The 24844-nt window shown below is 39.7% G+C and overlaps 1 protein-coding gene and 1 long non-coding RNA gene across 7 annotated transcripts in view; one reads left to right on the plus strand and one right to left on the minus strand.

The window, feature by feature from the left end:
- Positions 1-8442, plus strand: part of LOC128334425 (uncharacterized) — a 32115-nt gene extending 23673 nt beyond the window's left edge. For both annotated transcript variants that reach the window (XR_008311290.1, XR_008311289.1), the window contains one exon: positions 4147-8442. This is a non-coding gene — a long non-coding RNA (uncharacterized LOC128334425). The remainder of the gene's footprint in view (positions 1-4146) is intronic.
- Positions 840-24844, minus strand: part of CBFB (core-binding factor subunit beta) — a 39775-nt gene continuing 15770 nt past the window's right edge. For 2 of the 5 annotated variants that reach the window (XM_053271253.1, XM_053271257.1), the window contains 3 exons: positions 12651-12767; positions 9290-9385; positions 840-2897 (listed from right to left, as the gene is read on the minus strand). In XM_053271253.1, the coding sequence (XP_053127228.1) occupies positions 2829-2897; positions 9290-9385; positions 12651-12767 (282 nt within the window). In that variant the 3' untranslated portion in view covers positions 840-2828. Of the gene's footprint in view, positions 2898-9258; positions 9386-12650; positions 12768-24844 lie in introns of all 5 variants that reach the window. The other 3 variants (XM_053271254.1, XM_053271256.1, XM_053271255.1) reach the window with 3 other exon arrangements.

Here is a 24844-nt window from a genome sequence, read left to right on the forward strand (position 1 = left end):
ATAGGGCAATAATAAAAATACAAATAAATGAATGAGTGGATTCTAATATTGGAAGCAAATTCTAAAGAGACAAAGTCAATTTTATATTGTCCTTGCTGTAACCTTAAAAGGTCATGTTTGAATTTTTTTTTTTAAACCAGTAAGACAAACATCCCAGTAAGACCATAGACACAATCCACTCAATGCAGGCACTGTGCCTGCGGACCATCCTAATAGATGGATGGAGGCAGCTAGATGGAAAAGAGCCAGCGTGGTGTAGTGGTTAGAGTGCTGGACTAGGATTGGGGAGTCCAGAGTTCAAATCCCCATTCAGCCATGATACTAGCTGGGCGACTCTGGGCCAGTCACCTCTTTCTCAGCCTAACCTACTTCACAGAGGAGTTGTGAGGAGAAACTCAAGTATGTAGTACAATGCTCTGGGCTCCTTGGAGAAAGAGCGGGATATAAATGTAAAAATAATAAAAATACTAATAATAGGGTAGGTTTCCCTTTGAGGCAGAGGCAGGTTTCACTTTTGCAGTCGTTATGACAGGTCACAAGGGAAATGGGAAGCAAGTGCACACCTAGACCTCCTCTGCCCAATGCAAGTTGCTCGTGGAAAGAGATGCACAAGGCCCACACACCCATCTCACCAGCCTATTGCCTGCACACATGCAGGGGTGGAAGCAGGCTCTACTGAGCCCAGGGCATGAGGCTATTGTGTCCACTGAAAGTTGTCTTACCAGCTAATTATCATTAGAATTGGACTCTGGAAGTGGATTCTATGTATGCCCAAGAGCCTAATGGAAATATACAGAGATGCACTGACCACTAAGTGTTGGAAAATAATTTACAGCCAATTGTTTCACTACACAGAAGTTTATTATGAATGTAAGGTTAACGTAACACACACACACAAATATAGCAAAAGCAATCTTGAAGTTTAAGGCAACTCTAAAGAGGCAAGTTCAATGATGATGATGCAACTTCTGTTTAAATAGAAATTATGAAAAAATATCAAATTGCATCAATAACTTAAAAAAAAAACTTGCTTTAACAAGTTTGCACTAGCTAGCAAAGGGAGAGGGCTTGTGATCTTAATGCCAGCATTAAGACATAGTAAGCATAGCTCTAGATGATAGGAAAAAGTTATTTACACACAGACAGCAAATTAATATACAATAGTATACATGTATGTATGTACCTATGGTTTGAAGTCACTAGCTGAAACAACCAGGGAAGATCACAGTATTTCAGGAAATACAAGTGAGGAGGGTATCCCAGGTGAAAACAGAGTAGCAATAGAAAAACTATTTTTGGACCATTACTACTTGACAGAAGAAGAAACGCAACATGCAAGGAAACTAACATTAACAAAGTGAAAATGTGACAGCAAATAGCTGGCAAACCTATTTAGGAATAGTACCTTATAAATGACCATTTGAGTAATGAGAAGATTCAGGGTTGTCATATGCAGAAACCGAAATTATATTTTTTATTTCTCTGTTTTTAATTTTAAAAGGAGCTGTAATTAACAGTCATCACAGAAAAGTAATAATGCATTTTGCACTTCAATTCTATTCATGTCTGCTCAGAAGTAAATCCCATTGATACTGTGATCAACAGGGCTTACTTACAAATAAATGCATATAGAACTGCAACTTGAGCCAGACACAAAAATGCTGCTGCTTGAATATTCAAAACAGATCACTTAGAATTATTGATATTCACATAGTGGAACTGACACACAGTGATACAAAGTATGGCAACAGCATTTGGCTGAGTCATGGAGACAAGACAGGGAATAGAGTGCAAAGCTGAACTCTGTGTCATCATGATTTTACCCCTAATATAATATCACACACAAAGGCATATTTTGGCCAATAAGAGATGTTCTGTACATAAATTCAAATGTCTGCCCGTATTTCTACCTGTTAGAATAAGAACAGAATACAGACATACAATGCGGCTATTTTCAACATGATTGTATTACACCATTCTCCCCACAGTTTAGCTGTAAAATCTAATCACAAGGATGCAGTACCCCATTTTAGAGCTATTCTTTACAAGAGTTTTGGGGAGGAATCAAAGCCAGACTGCAGCACGTTTCAGTAAGTTATCCATTCATGGGGCATATTAACTGCCAATACTAAGTGCAGAATAGAACCTGCAAAGCATGTGATGATAGATTTACATCTTTTTAGACATTTCCCCATCTAACACAACTTAAATGCTAACAATTCATCATGGAATATTGCCGTTTCAAGGAACTATATACATGTAATTCAGCAAAATTAACTGGCAGACACTGCGTTACTAAGTTTAGGTAAATGTGAAATAATAAAATGTATTGCAAATTTACAAAGGAAAGAAGAGAAAGTGCAAAAGAGGGGAAATCACAAAGAGTGCACATCTAAAAGCAAGAACATAATGACAACCAAGCTTTCAAGAGCCCATATAAAAATTGGTTTAGAAAGTTCTGGGTTTTTACAAATCACACAAAAAACCCTTTTATTCTGCAATGTTTAGACCTATTCTGAAATGAACAAATACTACAGTTGAGGAATTGTTTTTGTAGCTGCATAAAGTTATTTCTTCACTAAAATAGTGCCAACAAAATTATAAGCTTGCATAGAAAAAACAAGAATCTCAAATTCCCACTGGCGACACGTTTCAGAACAGAAATGCAGGTATTATAAACACAAACATAGTGCAAACCATGGCAGGACAGGATCGTGTGGCTGCCGCAGCTCAGGGAACAAACAATAGTATATACCCAGTTATCACAGTTTCTGGTCTTTCAATTCTATCATTTGCCAAACACACCCATGGCACAGCAGTCACTTCTCTTAACGCAGTTTGAGATCGTCGCCACTTCCTAGGTTTGAACCAGGGCTAGGGTCTTGCTGTCTTCTTGCCTGAATTAACATGGGGGGAGGGAAGGACAAAGGGGGAGAAAGGGTATTAAACATCCAGAAATTGTTCAAAAGAAAGCAACATTGTTTTTGTAAGTAAGGGCACCCATAAATCAACATTCATTCTAAACCACCACTCTGCACAGCTGATGACAGTTCCTCCTAGCCCCATGGTGAGAACCAGCAGAGCCAGATCTCCCAACTGTAGAGGGTCAGGACATGTCGCAGCAAAAAGACTCTGGGAGAGGGAGGAGCTTGTGTGTGTGCCACGGCTGCAATTCCGTCACTTCCATAAGTAGCAATGGCTACTTACCCCATAGATACGGAAACTATTTTTGTTCTAGGTCGTGCATAAAAGTCCTTTCCAGTTTAACACACTGTCACCCAAATTTTAGTATAAGGATAGACCATGCAGAACCATACAGAGGTTGGCACAGTGCTGAATTTGGGCAAGAGCAACAAATGAATTGACAGCTTGACAAGATTTGAAAGTGGGGGGAAGAAAGAGCCAAATGGTTGCATTTAGTAAGCACCAAGTGGTATTCTTCATACAAGTGTGCGACCACTACCTAACCTTCCTTAAAAAAAAATAATAATAATTCAGTAATCAGTTGGAAGAATTAAACTGCCAACTATCTCATTAATCAACAGAGATTCCTGAGTAGGTGCCAGTGTCCCAGAAACATTTTCAGTCATTAATGCCTCCATATGTATGTGACTTCTATTTCTAGACAGCAGTACAATATTCACTAATGCAACGAGACTCAGGCCATTAGGCATTACTGCCTGCTTGCGGCCATAAGAGTTTATAGCAGGAGTTTTCAAACTTGTGTCCCCAATGTCACAGAACTAGGAATGTGCACGAACGGCTCCCTTAAGAAGCAGGTCCTTCCCTGCACCACTGCTGCCCTGATGTTTTTCCAGGCACACTGATGGCGCTGCAGTTCCCTGCAGCCTGTGCACATGGTGTTGGCAGACACATGGCCGCCATGGGCGCCCGGAGAAGTGGCAGGGCGGCAGCAGAGCAAGTAAGGACCTGGTGCTTAGGGGAACCACTCCCCAACCCACCAAGCCAGTTGGGCTGTGGGCACCCTAGCCAGCATGGCAGTTCCCAAAGGAGGCACCGAACTGGTTCATGCACATCCCTACCCACACTTTCTTCTCCAACATTTTGTATTCACCACAATTTGTTCATGTTAAAATTCTTAAAGATACATTGGTGTTTTTTTGTTTGTTTTTTGCTCCTTCATAGTGGCTTGGAATTGAACCCCACCACCCCATGAATGGAACAGCCTTTTCCACATCTCCCTCCCTGCTGCAGAACCCTGAAGATTTCACCTGAAGAAGTCACTTATCCATCTTAGTCCCACAGTGGGGACTCTTTCTTCATCTAATCATCCCCCCATCTTGCATATTTGTTAGTTGGGCATATTTCTAACCAACTCATTAACGTTTTTGAGTTCATCAGATATTTGCACTTGTGATTTCTTGCAATTTGGAATATGCAGTTTCTAGGAGAGAGAGATAAAGCTTCTCTTGCATTATGCCACTGGGACTGCTGGTGCACTGAAACAGAACAAGTTGTACTAACAGCATTATGCTGGATTTTGATTAGATATGCATAGCAGCACCACCTTTTAGAAAAACCTGTAGTAACAAGTAGATTTCAGTTAGATGCCTTAAACTGAGTTTTTTCTTCTTAAACGTAAATAGAAAAACCAGGGTCAAGCAAAGAAAATACATGAAAATTAACCTATGTATAAATTTCTTCACATTTATTTAAAACATTGCAAAGCATCCATTTCATACAATGTTGTTTACAGAAGAATAAATTACCTGAATATTTTAAACCAATATATTGGTTTAACATAGTAAATTTCTAGATAAAATGTTTTACTGCTGCCCACCTTACAAACACTTTGCAATTGTCCATATATCAAAGTTAATCCTGTGTTCATGCAACTGAAACCAATTACCTGTATTTTCACATATACCCTACACACGGACACTCAAGTATAACCTGGCAAAAAATTAGCATTTATTTAAAAACCCAAGCACTGTGTATTCCCTGCATTGGTGTATTAACCCATGGGCTAATACATGTGAAAATATGGTAGTGGCCTCTTGTGCTTTGGTTCAGATAGCTGGGCAAGGACATGCAGATTTTTCCCACCATCCCCTGCTAATCTCATATTCAGTATTAGGTAATCGGCAAATAAGAGCACGAAATGAAATGAACTGACATTTTAAAACCAATGACTAAATCTACATAAAAATAATTTTGTATAACCCACACCCCCTTAGATTCCCCAAACCATCCCTTGCAGGATGCAGAAAGCATATAACCTGTGGAGTATATACACAAAAATACAGCAAAGTACACACATTTTAGTAAAATATTCAGTCAGGACCAGTTTTCCCAATTTCTATTTTGAGAATAAGTTCTAAAATTAGGAATGTGTTGTTGTTAGTTTTGCTCTCAAGACACCAGAGAATCCAAGTGAGTGAGTGAGTGAGTGTCCCCTGAACAAATTAGGTATTTGAACACACTGTTTTAATGCAAGACTTACTGATCTACCTCAATATGTTCTGCATGACACAACAATTTTAAATACAAGAATCCTATAGGTGTGAGATTCTGTACAGGGACCATGAAGAAAGCATTCATACCTTAAACTGGGAATGATTAGCTCTACCCAAGATAGTTCTACCTCTCTCTCCAAATACTATGCCATTCAGGAAATACATTAAAACCATCACTTAACTTGCTAACTGAACAAAAAAGCACCTTTTAAACATGGTGATTCTCATTATTTAGCAGGGGGAGAGCAACTGGCCCTCTCCACCCCCATTGTGAGCCCTTTGGGGACAGGGAGCCATTTATTTATTTATTTATCTATCTATCTATGTAAACTGCTCTGGAAACTTTTGTCGAAAAGCAGTATATAAATATTTGTTGCTGTTGTTAAGCGGAAACACATTTTAGTTTCTTTAGTGTATATTGGTAAACAAAACAGCATGTCTGATTGGTTTGAAAAGTGCCAGAACAATGTTCAATATGGCACACAGCAGCAAGCGGCAGACCACAAAATTGCTACTGAGTGCACATATCAAGAAAATGTTTTATATTTTGCACAGAATCAATGCTGAGTGCAGTACAGAGCAAATCAATTTGCAAGTCAAGCAGTACCGTAATACAAGCATCTTCTTTCATCAATGCAGGTTAGAAAAGGGGCCGAGCAACAGCAAAACACTGACCAACAGCGATCAATAGTAATTATACATTTATAGCATCCCTATCAGCCATGAAACAATACTTTCAACTGAAAGCATCCTTTTGCCTAGTGAAAAGAGCCCCATAAGAAGCAATATTTTAAGCTGTTTTTCAGATGTATACAATTATACAATACAATTATATTGGCAACTGGAAGGAAGTGTTCTCAGTGGTCTGAACTTAATCTTCAGTTTAAGAATTGCCAAGCAACTGCAATTTCATGTTACCTTTTAAAAGGAAGTGCTAACACCACATTTAACTGATCATTTCAGCATGTCAAAGCACACAAATAACTGTTCCAGAAGATGTTTGGACACCTCCACTCAGTACAGAAATTCCATCATCAATGGGCTTAGTATTTCTTTCCTATAAGAAAGCCTTGCTCTGCTCTTCCTGCCTGCAGGCCGCACAGTTTGAAAGCCTGCTATTCTCCCTTGTGGCCACAAGTCAGCCCAATAAAGAGCACCATCTAAGCCATGCTGAACTCTTTCTTTAAGGGCACACACACACAAAAACTTCTAGTGGCTCTTGCTAAGTAAGACACTGAAATTATAGTATGCCTGTTCAGCACTGGAAAGCACTTTTGGAACTTTAGAGCCAAGTGTATTTACGTCTTCCAACAATGCAAAACACAACCTTTGGTCAAATCTCCACTTTGTGGTAGAACCAGACTTGTGGCGAGACAAAGCTACCACAGGAATACCAGCATGTACCCTGAGTGATATCCATCAATGGTGTCTTTGCAATACTCTGGTCTGATCTGATCCACACATTTTGCCACATCATGCTTAGTGAAGAGAATAACCAGCAGAGAATAATCAAAGACACTTTGTTAAATAAAAGCAGCAAAATGATCTCTGTTCTAAAACGACAACCTTCCTTCACAGAGAAAGGCTAAAATATAGCACAAGTCAAGAACTCTGTACTTCCCCATTCTGCACCAAGAAAACCTCAACTCAGACTTGTATGATTTGAACAAATTAAAGCAGACATGTGCAAAGTAGATTATTTTGCACATGTTTATTCTGCTGCTGCTACTGTTGAAAAGAAAAGAATGATAATTACATACCACTGAAGCCCCACTCCTGAACACTGGAAATCCTGCTTAATTCCCTCCCTACCAGCTTCTGAGCTCTCACAAGGCATTGCATATATATTTCCAAGTCTATCACTGAAGATGCAAGGGTTAAAGACTTCACTTTTAATTACACAAAATCAAAGTTTTCAAGATGCTGAATCAGGAACTTAATATCAAAAGGTCATTTTGCTCTGATTCTAGGACACATTCAAAATGATTAGGCTATGTTTAGGGCTGTCTATTTGGTACTGCCACAGAATTCAGCACCAGAAATATTTTATTTAAAAAAACGACCAGAGTTCTTAAAATATTTTTGGCAACAAACACAGGGTAAGATCCAGATTAAGTTCAGTGTAATAAAGCATTGTTTAAATCAATGAGACAAACTAGTCATGACTAATTTAAATTCCATTAATTTCAATATGACTTCGTTATAAGTCTGGATCCTACCCACAGGTTTAATATCAATACCTAAGGTCTGCATTCTTTAAAGCCACAGGAGGACCAAGTTTGCATTTTTAAAGCTAGAAAAGAATTTGCTGTGGAGAGATGTTAGTGGCCTGCATAGCTCGTTGCCCCTTCCCATGAATAGCAGAATTCATCTCCTCTTGGCACAGAATTCTGATTCTTTCTAGCACAGTATACACAGGCCTTATGATCAGACCAGTAACAGGGAATTGGTTCTTCACCTGATTTCACTTGCAGCCATTTGTGACAGATTTAGACGGAAGTGACAGTTACGTTCTGGGGCAAAGTCTCGTCCTAGAATTTATACTGAAATTAATACTGCATTAGCAAGAGTTGTAAAACAAGTGCTCTTGTTTGAGAAAGATAATTTAGACATTCACTGTATGAATAAAATATTACATTTTTATTTTGAAAATGTTAATTATGATTCTAAAATAAGGACACCATCAGAACAGCCCTTGAAGCAGGAAGACACATTTTACAACTTCAAAATCTTACAGGCAACACTTTCCAGATGCTACATGGTAAAATGAGTTCTCAAACTTGGGTCCCCAGATGATGTTGGACTATAACTCCAATCATCCCCAGCCACAATGGCCAAACTCACATTTCTATCCTTTAAAATGGGCTGTTGGATTCGCCTAACAATCTGAATATTGAGTGTGTTTCAATACTGCAACAGGCCTTTTTTGTTTGGCGCAACAATCCAAGAGCTGCTTAGTGCTAAAAATGTTACACAGCATGTTGCCGGGGGGGGGGGGGAGGACACAAATCTCCTAAGAAAGAAAACTGTATTTAAAACGAAAAATATCTGTGATCATTTTCATATGCTGCTAAGAAACAAATGCTTCCCAAGAGCTGGCGCCTCTTTCTTGGGTAGAGGCAGACCAAGTACTGCAAGGGTTTCTCTGACTCTTTACTGAGCTCAAATGTGGTGTCCATTAAAGTTATGTAAACTGTGTGTGATTTTTTTTTTAAAGTTATGCAGCCTTTGCAGCAACCTAAGGTATAATTTCTAACAATATGACTTTCAATCATCGTAGTTTCAATCTCGAAGCATTCTAATGAAAGTGTATACTAAAATGCAAAATTCTACCATATTGAATAGAATTGCAAAAATCAATTCATGCACATCCCTAGTTTCTTCACTGTTCTCAAGGGAAGGTGCTTATAATGTGCGTGACTTCCCTCAGCTTTCGAGATAGGGGGCTGTAATGAAAAGGATCAGGACTTCCTCCCCATATGCCGTGAATCTGCTTTGTATTGGACTGTCAACACACGAGTTCTAAAGGGGTTAATACTATCCTTTGAGTATTACTAATACTCTGAGTGGCTGCTATCTTGAACCAAGATCAAAATAAAAATACCCATCAGGAAGCTTCTTGGACTCCCTTCCATGTGCTCAAAGTTTGGTTTCTATCAGACTAAACACAAAAGTTGTTAGGAACATACACAGTGACTTTATTCCTTTGGAAAGCAGGCTAAACACAAGTAACAATATTTACTTAGAAAGAAAAAATCTAGATTTTTGGTAGAGTACTAACCAGTAACTGACAGCAGCTGTGAAACTCTCACCTCCATTTCCTCCCGATGAGACCTGTCCCTATCCTCAAATTCACGAGTTCTTCTTCGAGCTTCTTCAAAAGCCTGCTGTGCCAATGCATCCTCCTGCTACCAACCAGAAGATATGGAGTCATCCAAGAAGCAGCTATACTTTAAATGGTTGCTTGACTCTGGCCATCATTTGGCTGACTGAATAATAATGTAGTGAACAGGGAGCAAAGAAGCCTAAAAAGATGAACTACTCATAATGCAGGGACACCACTACAATGTGATTTTGCAGATTCTAGACAGTTTGCTTTTATGTGTGGAATGAACAAATAAAGAAATGCTGTGAACTCCACCTTGGCCACTTAAACGATTTTGCAGCTGTTTGGTCTAGTGCAGTGATTCTCAAACTTGGGTCCTCAGGTGTTATTGGACTTCAACTCCCATAATCCCCAACCAAAGGCCACTGAGGCTGGGGATTATGGGAGTTGAAGTCCAATAACACCTGAGGACCCAAGTTTGAGAATCCCTGGTCTAGTGACTGTAAATAAAGTTACAATTACAATGACAACGATTCTGCAACGTTGGCTGCAACAACAAGCATTCACTGCAATAACATTAGCAACAATAGACGCAAGGTCCAGTTGCTCTGTGGTCAGCACAGCATCCACATGTGAGTTACCATAGGGCCCAACTTCCCATGTGGTGTGCATGGAATTCTAATGCAGAAGGCCATTATGGGAAGTTACTTGACACATGCAGTGAGAAAGGCTGGGTGTAGATATGATACACTTGCATAGACTTTCCATCTCCTTTAATAGCACAATGGGTTGTTTGGGGAGGGTGAGATGACAACAGGCCAAGCGGAATCTCCTGCAAACAAGTGCTGTGCCAGCAGATCATAGCCCACATAAAATTTAATGCCAATTTTTTAACCTAAGCCATCACAAAAAGGTTAGAATGTGGCAGCATAATTTTCTTCAAAAACAAAATGCTCTGAAAAATTAAAGGCAGGTAGTTCTCACCACCATAAATGCTGAATATTAAATTCAAACATATAAGCTGAAAGCTTTATACAGCAGGAGTAATCTTGCTTTTCCTCTGCAAAACTGACCTCCTATACTGCATGTAACAACTGAAGTGATTGTTTAATTTCAAATGGGCCATTCTGCCATAAGGGAAACGCTTAATATTGTAGAAGTAAATTTTTCCCCATTTTCTATCCATACAGAAATGGATGCCACATAGCTTAACATTTCAGTTTACCATTTTTCTGAAATTAAAAAATATATATGTGTGAATACCTTCTAGCAAAGGTTTTATAATGCTTCTAATGAACCACTTCAGTTCATTTTCAAACGTCTGTACCGGAGTTGCTGATTGGCCTATATCAGAGGAACTATCATCTTCTAACAATAAATGATATACAGAGCTGCACCCTTTCCCAGGTAGAATTGCACTCTTTCTCCTCCACTTACTTCCTTTATAGTTATACTAAGTTGTGTAAGATTGTAAGCTAAAGCCTAACTAGAATTTACCAGGAGAGTGGGTGGGGGGTGGAGCAGAAGTAGTGTCCTGCTCCAGCGTATCCAGTTATGTTATAGTATACCGCAGGATTAAGCACATTAAATTTTAAAATCTAAAATAAAATGTCTGTAGTGAGAGAATGTCAAATTGCCTTTTTCGCCCAAGGCACTATTCTATATCCTAAAGCAATTTTGTGAAACTATGTGCAAGAGTGCCCCTTGTGGGCTTGCTTAGTTTAATTTAAACATCTGTCAATCAATAAGCATCAGCTAAGTCCCCAGAAATGTGCACTGAAGGGCAAATTTGTCACAGAAGTCTGCCTTCATGTGGCAAGCTGGGCTCTCCTTGACATTTTTATGTGGATACTTCATTACAATCTTTTTCCAAGATGGAAAATTAAAAAATATTACAAAGTTAATTTATTACCAGGGAGACTAGCAAAACAAAGCAAACTACTGTTAAAAGGCTAAGCAGTTAAACAGAAGCCACCTTACCATTTGATTTAAAGAATAATTCATATGTTCACAGCTAACAGCTACTTTATGTGTTTCAATAAGATGGATGCTTCTAATGTGCAGGGGTTGGATGATCAGGTTAGTTATGTGGATTAGAGATAGGAGGCCCTGGGTAAGATCCCAAGAAGCATCTGAACCAAGAATAGAGGGAGCAAAGAACTAGGAGAGAGGAAGGAAAGGGGACATAAAATTGTGCCGTCAAATCGGTGTCGACTCCTGGTGACCACAGAGCCCTTTGGTTGTCTTTGGTAGAATTCAGAATTCCCACGCAGTATGAGATGATGCCGTTCAGTATATTCCTATATCACTGCTGCCCGATATAGGAGTCCCCCAGAGTCTGGGAAACATATCAGTGGGGGATTCAAACTAGCAACCTCTTGCTCCCTAGGCAAGTTACTTCCCCACTGCACCATTAGGTGGCAATTGGGACATAGCAGGTACTAAATGCTGAGAATCACAAACATCATGTAGAGGAGACATACTGGAGGAGCATGGAAGAAGGCAAGCTCTAAGCAAAACAGAGGTCAGAGGGGAATACCAAGAAAAACTCCCATACAATGCCTAGGCTGAGAAGAAGTTAAGCGATAGCTGCAGGAAAGGAGTGAGAAGCAAAAGGTCTATGGGAGATGGACTGTTGCAGCATGGAGCAGACACACATGTCTTTTCACATGTTGATTTGAACCATCCATGCAGATTTACTGAATTTGTAAAATTGGTGTACTGCCCACCTGGCCAATGAGGGTAGTTAACAATTAAAAGCAAAACAAAAAAGCAGTCTGCAAGCTTACAGCTCCATAAAGAACACTATGTTCAGTAAAAGGCCATGCATGAAACAGAAATAAGTGTTTTAACCCTCAGAAGGAATTGGGGTTAGGGTTGTACCCCATTTGAGAAGGGGAGGGGGGGAAACCTTTTCTCAGTGTTCTGCAACTTGATGTTCCAGGGGCAGGGTCAACCTTAATGAAGTGCCCTGTGGCATTTCATTTATTCACACTCCCACGTAATGTTGCTTAAAGTTGCAGCTTATATTAATAAATATTGGGGTACTGCCAATCCCTATTACATTGCATGGAAAAATGAAACTACCCCACAAAATGCTGTCATCCTAATGTAATCAATCGAAGCATAAAGAACGACTATGAAGACCAAAGAACCAACATAAAAAGAAACAAAGAGGGCTTAAGTTTAGCATCTCCAATCCTACATGAACAACTCTCTAGGCTATACTGTCTTCTCCCCCACCCACACCCAATAGGTTGCATGATTATTGTCCCTAAAGTTATAAAATACAGAAAAGTATTTTAGAAAGCTGACATTTGAGAGAAAGCTAAATCTGCCTTCCTTACCTGTGCTCGCTCTTCATCAAATTCTAGGCAACCCATTCCATCTAGTCTTTGGAGATCGATCCAGCCTTTCCAAATAACACAAACACCATTAAGAATCATAGGTGCTTTTAAGTAGACCTGAAATACAAGATGCCATATATTAATAATACACACACACACACACACACACACACACACACACACACACGTTACAGCATCATTAACTCTATGTTTATGCAATGATGATTTTGTTAGTCACCTTAAGCATAGCAACAATGATTATTGTTGGTATGATGGTGGCTAACAAAATCATCATCCTAGGTAGGATGGTGTAGGCTAGTTTTTCTTATTTCAATTATGTTGCAGGTAACTATAATAAAACAGTATCAAGAATATGCAAAACACATACCAAAGAAACAGCAATTCTAACGCAAAGTCTGACTAAAACTTTCCCCTAGACTAAACTTTCCAAAGCCAAAGTCCAGGCTTCCTTTCCTTGAACTCACCAAACTCCAGAAGAGAATTCAAGCTTTCTGCCCTCCTATCTTTCAAGGATCCGCAGAGTCATTTTCCTGCAGCCATCCTCCATGGCCACATGTTCTTCTCTCCTAACAAAGACCTGCCCTTCTTGTTCCCAGAATTCCCCGCAACCACTCTCTAGGTCCCACCCACCTGGTGCTCTGATTGGCTGCCCTGGAGTTCACCAGCATGTTAGCCAAGGGTTCACTCCCTGTTAGCTCTTGGGGGGGTGGTGGTGGCTGATCACTACAGTGATTAATTGTGGTGTGATCATAAACTTGGAATTGAAGCCAGCTTCAATGTGAGCAGCTGAGGTAACTGCTTTCAAGTAATGGGCAAAAAGGATTGACTTAAATTAGCTTCTATGTACACAACATGCAAAAGGTTAAAGGCCTACTACATTAAGTGTCATGAATATTTTTCTACAGGTGTCCATGGAATTTCACATTTAACATAGAGAAGGGCTAAGCATATTGGACTACAACTTTTATTATTCTCAGCCACAGAGGCCAATAGCCAGGGATGATGAGAGGCAGTGTTCTCTCCAAGGTATGTGCACATGCTCACAAGTTTCTGGATGTCCGCTCAGTTAATTTTAGATCCCGCTCAGGTTGAATCTGGAAGGCCCTACTCTGAATGCACACACACTGCTTTGGTACTGCCACCCAGAACAAAACTCATTCCACACAGAGATGAAAAAGATTAGAGAACACATGGGTTGGGAGGTAGTCCACTTCCTGCAGGAGGGCTAACATTGTGCAGCCCTGATGTTGAGGAACTTTTACTTGTAAGCAAGAGTCATGAAATAAGCTTCTGTTTTATTAGGACAGTATAAAAACCAACCTATTTGGATATTAAATTCTTCCAAAGTTTTCAACTCATGACTTCTCTGCTGCAATGGTGTTTGGCAAAATAAACGATATTCCCAGAAACAGCTTGTAAAAAACACATGATCTGATCTCTTGGCTCCATATAATTGAAGAATAGCCAGAGTGACATAGCCAAGTTACCCCCAGGCTCGATTACAGAGAGGAAAAACTTTCAACGCACGAGTAATCTTGTTGGATCAGACCAAAGCTCATCTAGCCCAGCACTGACTAGATCCTAAGAAACATGAACCTAGTATGACGAGCTCAACAGAGATTTATACTTGTTTCCCTTCAACCTAAGTCCCCACCCCCTCTGGCAAATTGCTTTTTAAAAACTAAAGGAAATTCAATACTGTTTTGTTACAGAGCTTGGAGGGGTCAGTTGTTCAAAGAAATAGTAGTTAAGAATTCACAAGCCCATTGCATGAGCCCCAGTTCTTTGAATCCCAGCCTTGGTTTCAAAGAGTAGCCAGCCTGATCTCTCTATAATTTTCACAACAACATGAAATTAGTGACCATTCCTTGCTTGTTCTCAATGCTTGGTATTCCGAGATATGCTTCCTCTGCACATAGAGGCTCTCAAAAGCTTTTCAAAAAGGCTATGTTTTGCTGATGTCTCTTTGTGATTCTTTGTTCTTAAACCAAGACAGATGCATTTCTGAAGTTTGCTATTCTAGATCTAAATGACAACTTGAGTGCTACAGTTCAGCCCTCAGGTTGCAACTATTACGGCTAATGCATGCACACTGGAGTCTCAACTGGAGATACATGGAGTTCAACACAGCAGGCTCATCAGAAGGTAACAATAACTTTAAACCAGTGTAAGATATTCCCCATAGGGGATGGAGATGGTCCGGGAAGAGCAGAAGGTTCCAAGTTCCCTCCCTGGCATCTCCAAGATAGGGCTAAGAGAGATTCCTGCCTGCAATTTGGGAGAAGCCGCTGCCAGTCTGTAAAGACAATGCTGAGCTAGATAGACCAATGGTCTGACTCAGTATATGGCAGCTTCCTATGTTCCTATGACCTTGAGCCAGGCAGCACAATCCTCACACCTTTCACCACACTTTTCACAGTTACAAGCACACCTGCATAGCATTGATGAGGTCTAATAACTAAGTGGATGGATGCACCTTTTAAGGCTCTTTGATTCACGGATGCTTTTGAAACTGGATAACTGGTGCAATTTGTTATTAAGGGGGTTGAAGTGAGATTAAAATAATCTGTGAGCTACTATACAGATCAACTTCATTTTGTGAACCTTTTTTTGGTTGCAAAACAGTATAACACACTTATAACAGCAACAACTTCCACCCCAAATACATAAACTCACGGCATTGCATTACATTTTCTTCTTTAACAGTAGTTCAAAACAACTGGGAAAAGGCGTTGTGATTGTTTCTGAAACTGTTCCAGCCAGCAGGAGCATACATGCCAGCCCAGATGAGAATTCAATGCATTCCCCCCCCCCACTTCAGGAACACCAAAAGGGAAGATTTTTAAAAAGAAAGATGTTTTTACTAAAGGACTCTTACATTCACCAGTGTCAGAACGGCTTTTCAAAACAAAGAAGAAAACCCAGCAGTGAAGCATGGTACAAGTGGACCTCGATATTCGTGGGGTTGCGTTTTGTGGCTGTATGGAACCATGAATATCGAATCATTGATACCTATAGGATCGTGGGCATTAGGTTCCCAGTCAGCCATTTTTGGCTGAAAATCGGCTAATTTCCAAACCGGCCAAAAATGTCAGGAAATAGCCAAAAAATGACCAAAAATTGGGAGTGGGGTTGTTTTTGACGAGAGCCATTTTGTGGCTACAATTTCTAAAATGGTGGCCGGAAACGGCCACCCTAGAACCATGGAAATGCAAGGTCGGTGTGCTCTCCTCCCACGCATGGACAGGTGTCATTTTCCCAACCGAAACCATACATAACGAATCCGCAGATAACGAATCTGTGAATAAAGAAGTCCACCTGTATATATTAGGGGCAGGCAACCTTGGCTCTCCAACTGTTGTTGAATTACAACTCCCATTACCCCTAGCTGGAGAGCCAGGGTTGTCCAGCCCTGTTGTAGACCATGCTTCTGTCAGTTACTCTTCTGCTAATGCCTGTCAAGCAGGACTGCCCAACCCAAAGCACTTATGGGCCAACTGCAGCCTTCTCTCAGGGGATTTTCAGCTCCACCATTTTCTGCAGTCTTTCCCCACCTCTGTGAGGTTTCCCACCGTTTTTCCCCACCTCCAAGGGGGGAAAAGATGGGAGAATTTCTGTCAGGCCCTGCAATGCTCATCGTCTCCCTAGATTCAAGGCAAATGGTAGGGCTGGTGCCAATTTCTTGGCTGACTGCCATCAGCCACTCATTCCACATGGGCCACACACAGCGGAGACTTGTGAAGCACTGGGAGAAGGAAAGCTGCCTGTGTTGCTTCGACTGCATTCAGTGAGAAAGAGTGGCATGCATGTGGGGAGGTGGGAAAACACAGCTCGGAGAGACAAAGTAAAGAGAGAGTAGTGTGAATAGACCTGCGGCTCAAGAAGGAGTAGAGACAGATGCTGCTACAGGAAAACAGAGTGCAAAGGAAGGAGGGTTAAAAGGACCGTGCTCCAAGAAAGAAGATTTCTCTCTGTTCTGCCATGAACAGAGACTGATCTAAAGTGGGAAGACAGTTAAAATCACATAAAAATGTAAAAGCTATACTCAGGCAATTCCAAGGGTAACAGAAGCATCCATGTTATTTCTTTTTTGATCATGAGCAAGTTTATGTCATATACGCCCCACAGGCAGAAGATATCTCCTACCATCAGACCATCAAAAAACCTTAAATATTCTAGAGAATATCTGAAATGTTCAAAGTATGTTGGTGATTTGGACATCTCTTGCAGTACTTAATGCAAATACATGCAAATTTAGCCTAGTGTATAATCTTGGACAAGTAACTATTTTTCCTGTAAACTCAGGCATGTATTCAAAGTTTTGCAGTTTCCCCCTGCATATTTTAATTTAATTAGAAGAGAAGCAAATAGGCAACATAATCACCTTGTACAGTAACAGAATCATTTTGTAGTGTTCCTTACTAGCCATCAAGGTAAATCATTAATATAAAGAAAAGTAGGAAACTCCTGAGGCACATACATCTACATACCAACATTAATTCAATATATAACATTTCATTAACACATATTAACTATGACACACTGCATTCAGAAAATCGATGTGCTACAGTCATCACCCCTAATGTAAAGTCCATCACTTTCCAGAGATGATTTTGCTTCTACAACAGCCATTCCTTTGCTTAATCCTCAGCTGAAATGGCTGTTTGCAAACACAACTTAATTTCTTGTTACTGGTTGTAGCAAGCACATAAACCACCTCCTCTGGCCTCTTGCTATGACATTTTTCTTTAGCAAAACATCCCTTTAAAATAATATTGGTGCAATTTCCTCTCTGCCAGGGAAAGAAGTGGAGGTCACATTCTGGAAGAAAGTAAACTGCCTGCTCTTAGAGCTGAGCCGTTTGACCACATTTCCTTCTTCTTAGATTAAAAACTGTTTCCATGTCTAAGCCTATTTTTGCTGTATAGCTGTCATATAAACCACAAACCAATGTCACCCTTAAAAGTAAACTAGTTATTGAATAAAGTTACCTGAACAGACATTTGTCACTAACAGCTGCTGCCAAAATGAGGGGGCACCAGCACCTTCAGTGTATCATGAAAATTAAATTAATAAAAGCAATGTTAGCAATAGCACAGTAACGTGTAATTTTTAGAAGCTGTCTGAATTTCAGGTTTAAGTAAGCTTTAGAAGCACCACAAGCTCAATACAAAATAAAACTAAGAACAATCTTCAAGTACAAATTGGAAAAAACCTAAGATATTTCAAATACACATTTTAAGTTTATATACTGGAGAGCTGAAGAGCTGAAGCACATTTTTGAGGCTGGGAATGGGAACTATTCTTTTGGCGATCAACAGGACTCTGTTCAGAAAACAATTTTTTCTATCTGGTACAAAAGCTGAGCAAGTCTTGGGCTTGCACAATACAAGATTAATGGGATAACAGAAGAGTACGGAAAAAGTAGGTACTGTGACAGTTCATGTGTTCCACTTCCTGTGTGGAAGCTAAGGGAGAGTTTTGAGAGATGAGTACATACAAGGCACAGATTGACTTCCTGCACATGGCAGGTAGAAAAGTATCTGTACAGGGCCTAAGATAGGTAGAGTTATCAGGTTGTATTTTGAATGCATCTTTGGCCAGGTGCAGATTTAACAGTGAACCGTGGTGTAATACAATGAGAATATAAGGGAACTGGGGTCTTGAATATGCCCCTCCCCAATCCTCCTCCTCACAAGGAGAAGAGGGAAGGGAGAGCATGTGTGCCTCCAGGTTTCCATTCCCATTACACCTGTACATGACCTTTATTATTCAAAGACAAACATAAAAGCAGCCCTACTGGATCAGGCCCAAGGCCCATCTAGTCCAGAATCCTGTTTCACACAGTGGCCCACCAGGTCCCTCTGGGAAGCCCACAGGCAAGAGATGAAGGAATGCACTCTCCGACGTTGCTCCCCTGCAACTGGGATTCAGAGACATTCTGCCTCTCAGCCTGGAGGTAGTCTCATCAACACAAGCAATTACATTACATTTTTTGCATTTATGTCCTGCTCTTCTTCCGAGGAGCTCAGAGCAGTGTACATAGTTATTTTTATCCTCACAACAACCCTGTGAGGTAGGATAGGCTGAGAGATACATGACTGGCCCAGAGTCACCCAGTGAGTTTCATGGTTGAATGAGGATTCAAAGTCAGGTCTTCCCAGTCCTAGTCCAACACTCTAACCACTACGCTATGCTGGCTCCTTACAAGAAGGAGCCATAAATCTCTTAACATTTTAGTAAGGCCTAAAGCTACTTCAGCTAATTGTCACAATTTCCCTGAACTTGTGTATCATCATAAATGCAAAGCAATACTGTTACCAAGCAGCATTCTTTCCTAAACTCCTCCACCGCTTACATCCACGAAGGATATTTAAATACTGTACTTGTCCATCCAGCAGTAGACAGTAACTCATACCAGCTTTTCTTAAATGAGATGGAGATATTTCTTGAGTACATTTTGCAATCAAGATTATGGATCCTGGAATACTAAACCGAGTCAGCAAGTTAGGGCTTAATTTATGTTGAAACAGAGGCTTGTGCAAATTATTTCACCACCTCAATGATAGCCGAAATACTTTTCAGATTGGAGATAAATATAAAATTCAATTAAAAACATATTGTACTTTTTTTTTTACAGTGCTTTTAGATTGTGAGCCTTTTTGGAACAGGAAACCATATTCTATTCTCTTTTGCTATGTAAACCATTTTCGAGAACCTTCAGTTGAAGAGTTGCCCATGAACATATTTTTCTTCAAAACAAGATTCTGTATGAAATCTTGCATTCACCACTGAAATACTCCTTCTCCCCAAGGCAACTGAATAATTTCTAACTCAACAGACTGCACATAGTTCACCAGTCACCACCCATCAGTTAGTGAGTCAGCACACGAACAGTCACCACAGGGAAATAGAAAGGCAAGAACATACCACTGCACTGGAATTGGTTTCCAATCACATTTCCAGCAAACATGCCCATCATACATTCTTGTAGAAGATACTCAGGTATGAGTCACTGCCCAAAGCTCTTCCCAGGCACCCCTCCTCTATTCATAAGTATATAGTGCTCACTTGTTAATCACAGCAATTAAGATTCTGTGTTGATCCCACCTGCCCCTGAATCATACCCACCACTAAATACTTGAACTCTCTTTTCCAGTAATGTGGTTTCACTAAACATCACCCACACTCAATGAGAGAGAGATAACCAGAGCAGCTTGTTTTTAAACAATGTCGTTCAAGAGCATTTGGTACCATCAGATATATGGGTGGACTAGCCACTTTAGCCACTTCTGGAAATCCTTCTGGAACAATGTCAAGAACTGACGGCAGCATATGATTATATAGAAATAATATTCGTGATGGGCTGGGGCTCAAGAGTGCATGGAAATGACCCTTCCGTGATGCAAGTTCTGAAGTTGAGCCCCCAGAATGTGCAAACTGTGTCTGCTTACTTTGTGATGAGGCAAAGGGAATTTGGCACATGCTCAAAGACCTCATCATTACTTCACATGTTCTAAGGCACGCCATGCCACAAATTAAGACTTGCCCATCAACAATTTCAAAGAAACCTCAAAACTGCTTTAGCCCAAGAGCCTTGTCATTTCTACTTTCAGAGTATACATACACTAGGAATTTTGTTTCTAAAGCTCAGCAGATCACTAGCCGATTCACTTTCATACAGTGTTCATAATGAATTACTACTTATTTATAAAGCATCAAAAATGACTAGATGGTACAAAGAGATAACAGTGAACCAAGCTCTGCTGAAAGGATTACAATTCATTTGTAAGACATTTCAGATTATGCAGCTCTCTCAAGGTGTTTAGCAACATGCCCTTCAGAAGGACGAATTGCAGGCAAATGTCTTTGGTTTCTTCCATAGTGTAAAAGGAAACCTGATTATCAAGCTTAATTCTCTGTGTAAAACACTTACCCAACTATTAAATTGAAGTGGTAGTTTTAGTTTATAGAACACAACCTGTCAACCATATGGTGAGGAGGAGGAGGAGAAACTCCACTAAAGTAAGAACATTTAGCAAAATGATAGTTTGAATCTCATTGATTTCGATATTTTGTTGAAAGCTGAAGTCATTAGCCTTTGGAGGCAAGAAACTGATTGCTCAAGAAGTAAACACAACAGCATGTTACTAAAGCATGTTTATATTATGGACAGCTGCATCGAAGTTTTATTAAAGACTAGGTGAGAAAATGAACACCCAGATTTCAAAATACTATTTCCAATCTGAATTTGTCAGGAGGCCATTGAATCAAAATTTCCTTTTAAAAGTTTATTTAGGAGTTGCAAAACCTTACTAATCAACCTGATCTACAAGATGCACAGCAGAATAAAGGATCACATGCGAAATTTTTAAAACAGAGATATTTTTATATTTATACTATCGATACTTTTGTATTTTAATTATGCATTGTTTTAATTATATTGTAAACTACTTTGAGATTTTAATGAAAAGTGGTATATAAATCAAATAAATAAAATATATGCATATGTTCAAAGTTAACTGTGCAAGGATATTTAAAATAAGTTAATATGAGTAATGCTAAGTTGGATATTGCAATGAATGCTTTCAATACAGATATTAGTGAGGAGGAAGGGCATTTCATTTTCAAGTTTCTAAAAACGGCACAGCAAAGAACTGTAATTAAAACTTGTTAAAAAGACTTCCTCTAATTTATAAATAGACTGAGTAGCATAATCCAGTGAAGTGGGGAGGGGGAATGAATGAATAAAAGTCTACAGATGAATTGCAATGTTTTCCCTTAAGCACTTCTTCATGGTAAGACCACCATGATTGCCAGCTGGCATTCTGCCATACATCTGGACAACAAACCACACAGAAATAGCCAGTGTTCTACATGGCTCTGCAATAATGTCGCTCAAGAAGAGACATTTTGACTACGAGGAATAAAAGATTAAATGAAGTTTCTTCAGCACTGAAGACAGCAGAGGGCTTCTGGGAAGCATAGCACCTACTACATTAAAGCAAAAAGGTTCAAACACAGTAAACAGGAATATTTTAGAAGACATTTCTTTGAGCACAAATTATTTCATCACTTAGCACAAACTTGTCTCCCAGTGACAGTATCTACTCCTTATATGTGGGTTCAAACTCCCATTCAAAAATAACCCAATAATATAGTACTGATATTTAACATAATGATAATAAAACATACATTTAAAAAGTATTCCAACTATTATATACAATTCTTCCAAATCAATATGTCCATATAACATGACTAGATTTATAAAAGACAGAAAATGTCTCATGAAAATATCCACTGTATAACTGACTGAAATTGCCAGTGTGGTATCCAAATGGAAGATTAAATCCAGAAAGGGATCCAATCAGTCTTGTAACATTTGCCAAAATGGCACCTGAATCACCCAAAACCGAGTCAGATGATTGATCAAGCCAGCTGACCAAGCCAGATGTTTTTTGTGATTTTAGTAATTTTTTCCTTTATTTTTAGGTCTTTTTGCAGCCGTGGTTCCCCTAACCCCATTTCCCATAGACTGTGCTGGGGTTGGATAGGGCCAGTTGCTCTCCCACTGCTAAACATAAGAGAATCACCCCATTAAAGGTGTCTCTTTGCTCAGTTAGCAGTTCTGAGACCAACTGCTTTGAACATATCGACTCTAGATCTATTTTTAGCCATCTAGCTTTCTCAACAGGAAGTATACTCCCCCCCTCGTCCCCGTAGACAGTTTAATATTTTGTGTTTAAGAATTTAGCATGTGACAAGAGACTCACTATTCTATACTTTACTGCTTTTATGGAAACAAAGGACTACCAATTATGAACTTGCTCTAGGGTCTGATTTTACTGGATATAGAACCAGGCGCACAGTAAGAATAGCCTCATTTATCGTACTTTTATCCTACCTCTTTTCCAAGGATCACAAGGCAATTCGCTATCCAATGATCAGGTGAGAAATATGGTAAAAATGCCTTTTTCTTAAATGTGTGCTAATAGATGTTTGTAACGGTCCTGGCAGTATTCTGTGGTTGCTGCTTTCTGGCCCTCGATACTTACTCGTTCTGTTGTGGAGTAAAGGCTTATCCCTCCATGCATGGATGCAGTGTTTTGTCATAACTTCCTGGTTCTTTGTTTAAGGAAGTAGATGGTCTTGATTTTTTTCATACTGATACTCGTGTTTCAAACAAGTCAATAAAACACATCTTTCTCTCTGAAGTTGTTGTTCACTTAAGGAGGATAAGTCTGCTACTCCGTTCCTCTGTGTAGCCTTCTACTGTGTGTAATTTACACCTTAAAATCACGGTCTCACACTCCCCAAAAATATGGTAACAGTTTCTCACTCTTACTGTTAGGTTACATTCAGAACCTCTTGCTATGGGATGAAGCAACAGGCCATCCTTGGAGTTTTCATTCTCGTTCCTTTCAAGCTCTGCCCAGTGCATTACAGCAACAAACAGTTGGTTTTCACAGTTTGCAAGTAAAGTGGGTAGGTGTTTTATATATTTAAAAAGGTGTTCCTATATAACACGTACCAAAATGTAATTTTTTTTAAAAAGCCTCATAAAAACTGCAAATATGTAAGATCTGAAAGTCGCAGAGGGGGAAAAACCCAGAGGGCAAGCAGTTCCATAAGAGACTGTTCTAGCCATGAGAAACTCAAGCTTGTGGAAACACCTTCCCTACACAATGTTACCTGCCGCAAATTACTAATATAATTTGCCAAGTGGTAAATGTGGGGAAACCCTGCAACTCAGTAAGACTACATTACTACATATTAGAATGTGTGGCAGGGAAAGAGTCACACTACATTTCCATTAATATAAATGATCAAGCAAGACTGTGGTAGAAAACCTTATCACTTGGTCATCTGGTTGCCTGTACTGGGTCAAACTCTCATTCAGCTGGCTACGATTAAGCCTGCCAAAATCCGATATCATCTGTTCAGTAATTCTATGCATAATGCAGATGTTAAATGCTATTTAATCATTTAACCATTAAGGTGAACCTTACTGGTTAGCAATTTCAGTCAGTGCTGAAGTGACCCAGTTCAACAGCTCCACTGCTCTCTCTATCTTCCTGCTTACTTACTGCCTACTGACTCTCATGGTTAGTTTCCAACAACTGTAATTGCCTATGCTATGTTGCTAACACTATCACAACATAATGTAATTTCCATCGTAACCGCAGTGGAATGGTTTACAGAACCAAGCACTCCATACACTTTTAATGTGGACATTAGTTATAATACATGGGCATGATCCCCCCCTCCACCAGACAACTGGAGACTGCAGATGTCTCACCACCACCACCACCACCACCACCACCACCACCACCACAATATGTATGTGTGTATGGAGGGGGGGAGAGACTGGGTGGTACGTCTTTCTTTTTTAAAAAATGGAGCCAATCATGTTAATGGTTAAATAATGAGATTTCAACCGTTTATTACTCATCTTACACAAAATCTGATTGTATCCATCATCCGGTGTCAACTGACTGACAGCTTTATATTGTTAAGGGCCAATATATTCTTCCTAGTATCCTTGCTGCTCTTGGGAAAATGATAAAAACAACATCCTCTTCAGCAGCAAGTCAGATTTTAATGCTTTCCCCCCCTTTTTTAAACATCTCTTCCACCACCCCAAAGCATATAAAATCCGCCTTGGGATTGTAAACCGCCTTAGGATTGTTTTTAATGAAAGGTGGTATATAAATTTAACAATAAATAAGTTAAAAATATAAATATAAATATTCCTGCAAGAAACAGGAGCAAGAAGTAATGGTTCTGGTGTTGTGATTGGTCTAGTATCTTCAGAGAGCGATATGGCCTAACATTACCATGGCTTTTCTGCAATGACTCAACAAGAGCAGCAAAGATTATTGCTGCTGCTGCTGCAATTTGGATCCCTTCCTTCCCCTGTTGTCTGCATTTTCTTGTCCTATGCAAAGCAAGGTCAGCAAGTAATACAATATTCCTTTCCCTAGAAATGTTCATTTGTACTGATGGGCATCAGTACAAATGATGGTAATAACCCCAATGATGCCTCAAGCTCATTGTAAGCTATTGGCCTCTTTTGTGTGCCCACCAAGAGGTAATGAAATGATACTCAGAAACAAGGAAGTACTGCCAGCAAATAGCCAGGAGATGCAGAATAAGGAAATGAAATAAGAGCT

The sequence above is a fragment of the Hemicordylus capensis genome, chromosome 9 (genome assembly GCF_027244095.1).
Source record: "Hemicordylus capensis ecotype Gifberg chromosome 9, rHemCap1.1.pri, whole genome shotgun sequence".
NCBI classification, from domain to species: domain Eukaryota; kingdom Metazoa; phylum Chordata; class Lepidosauria; order Squamata; family Cordylidae; genus Hemicordylus; species Hemicordylus capensis.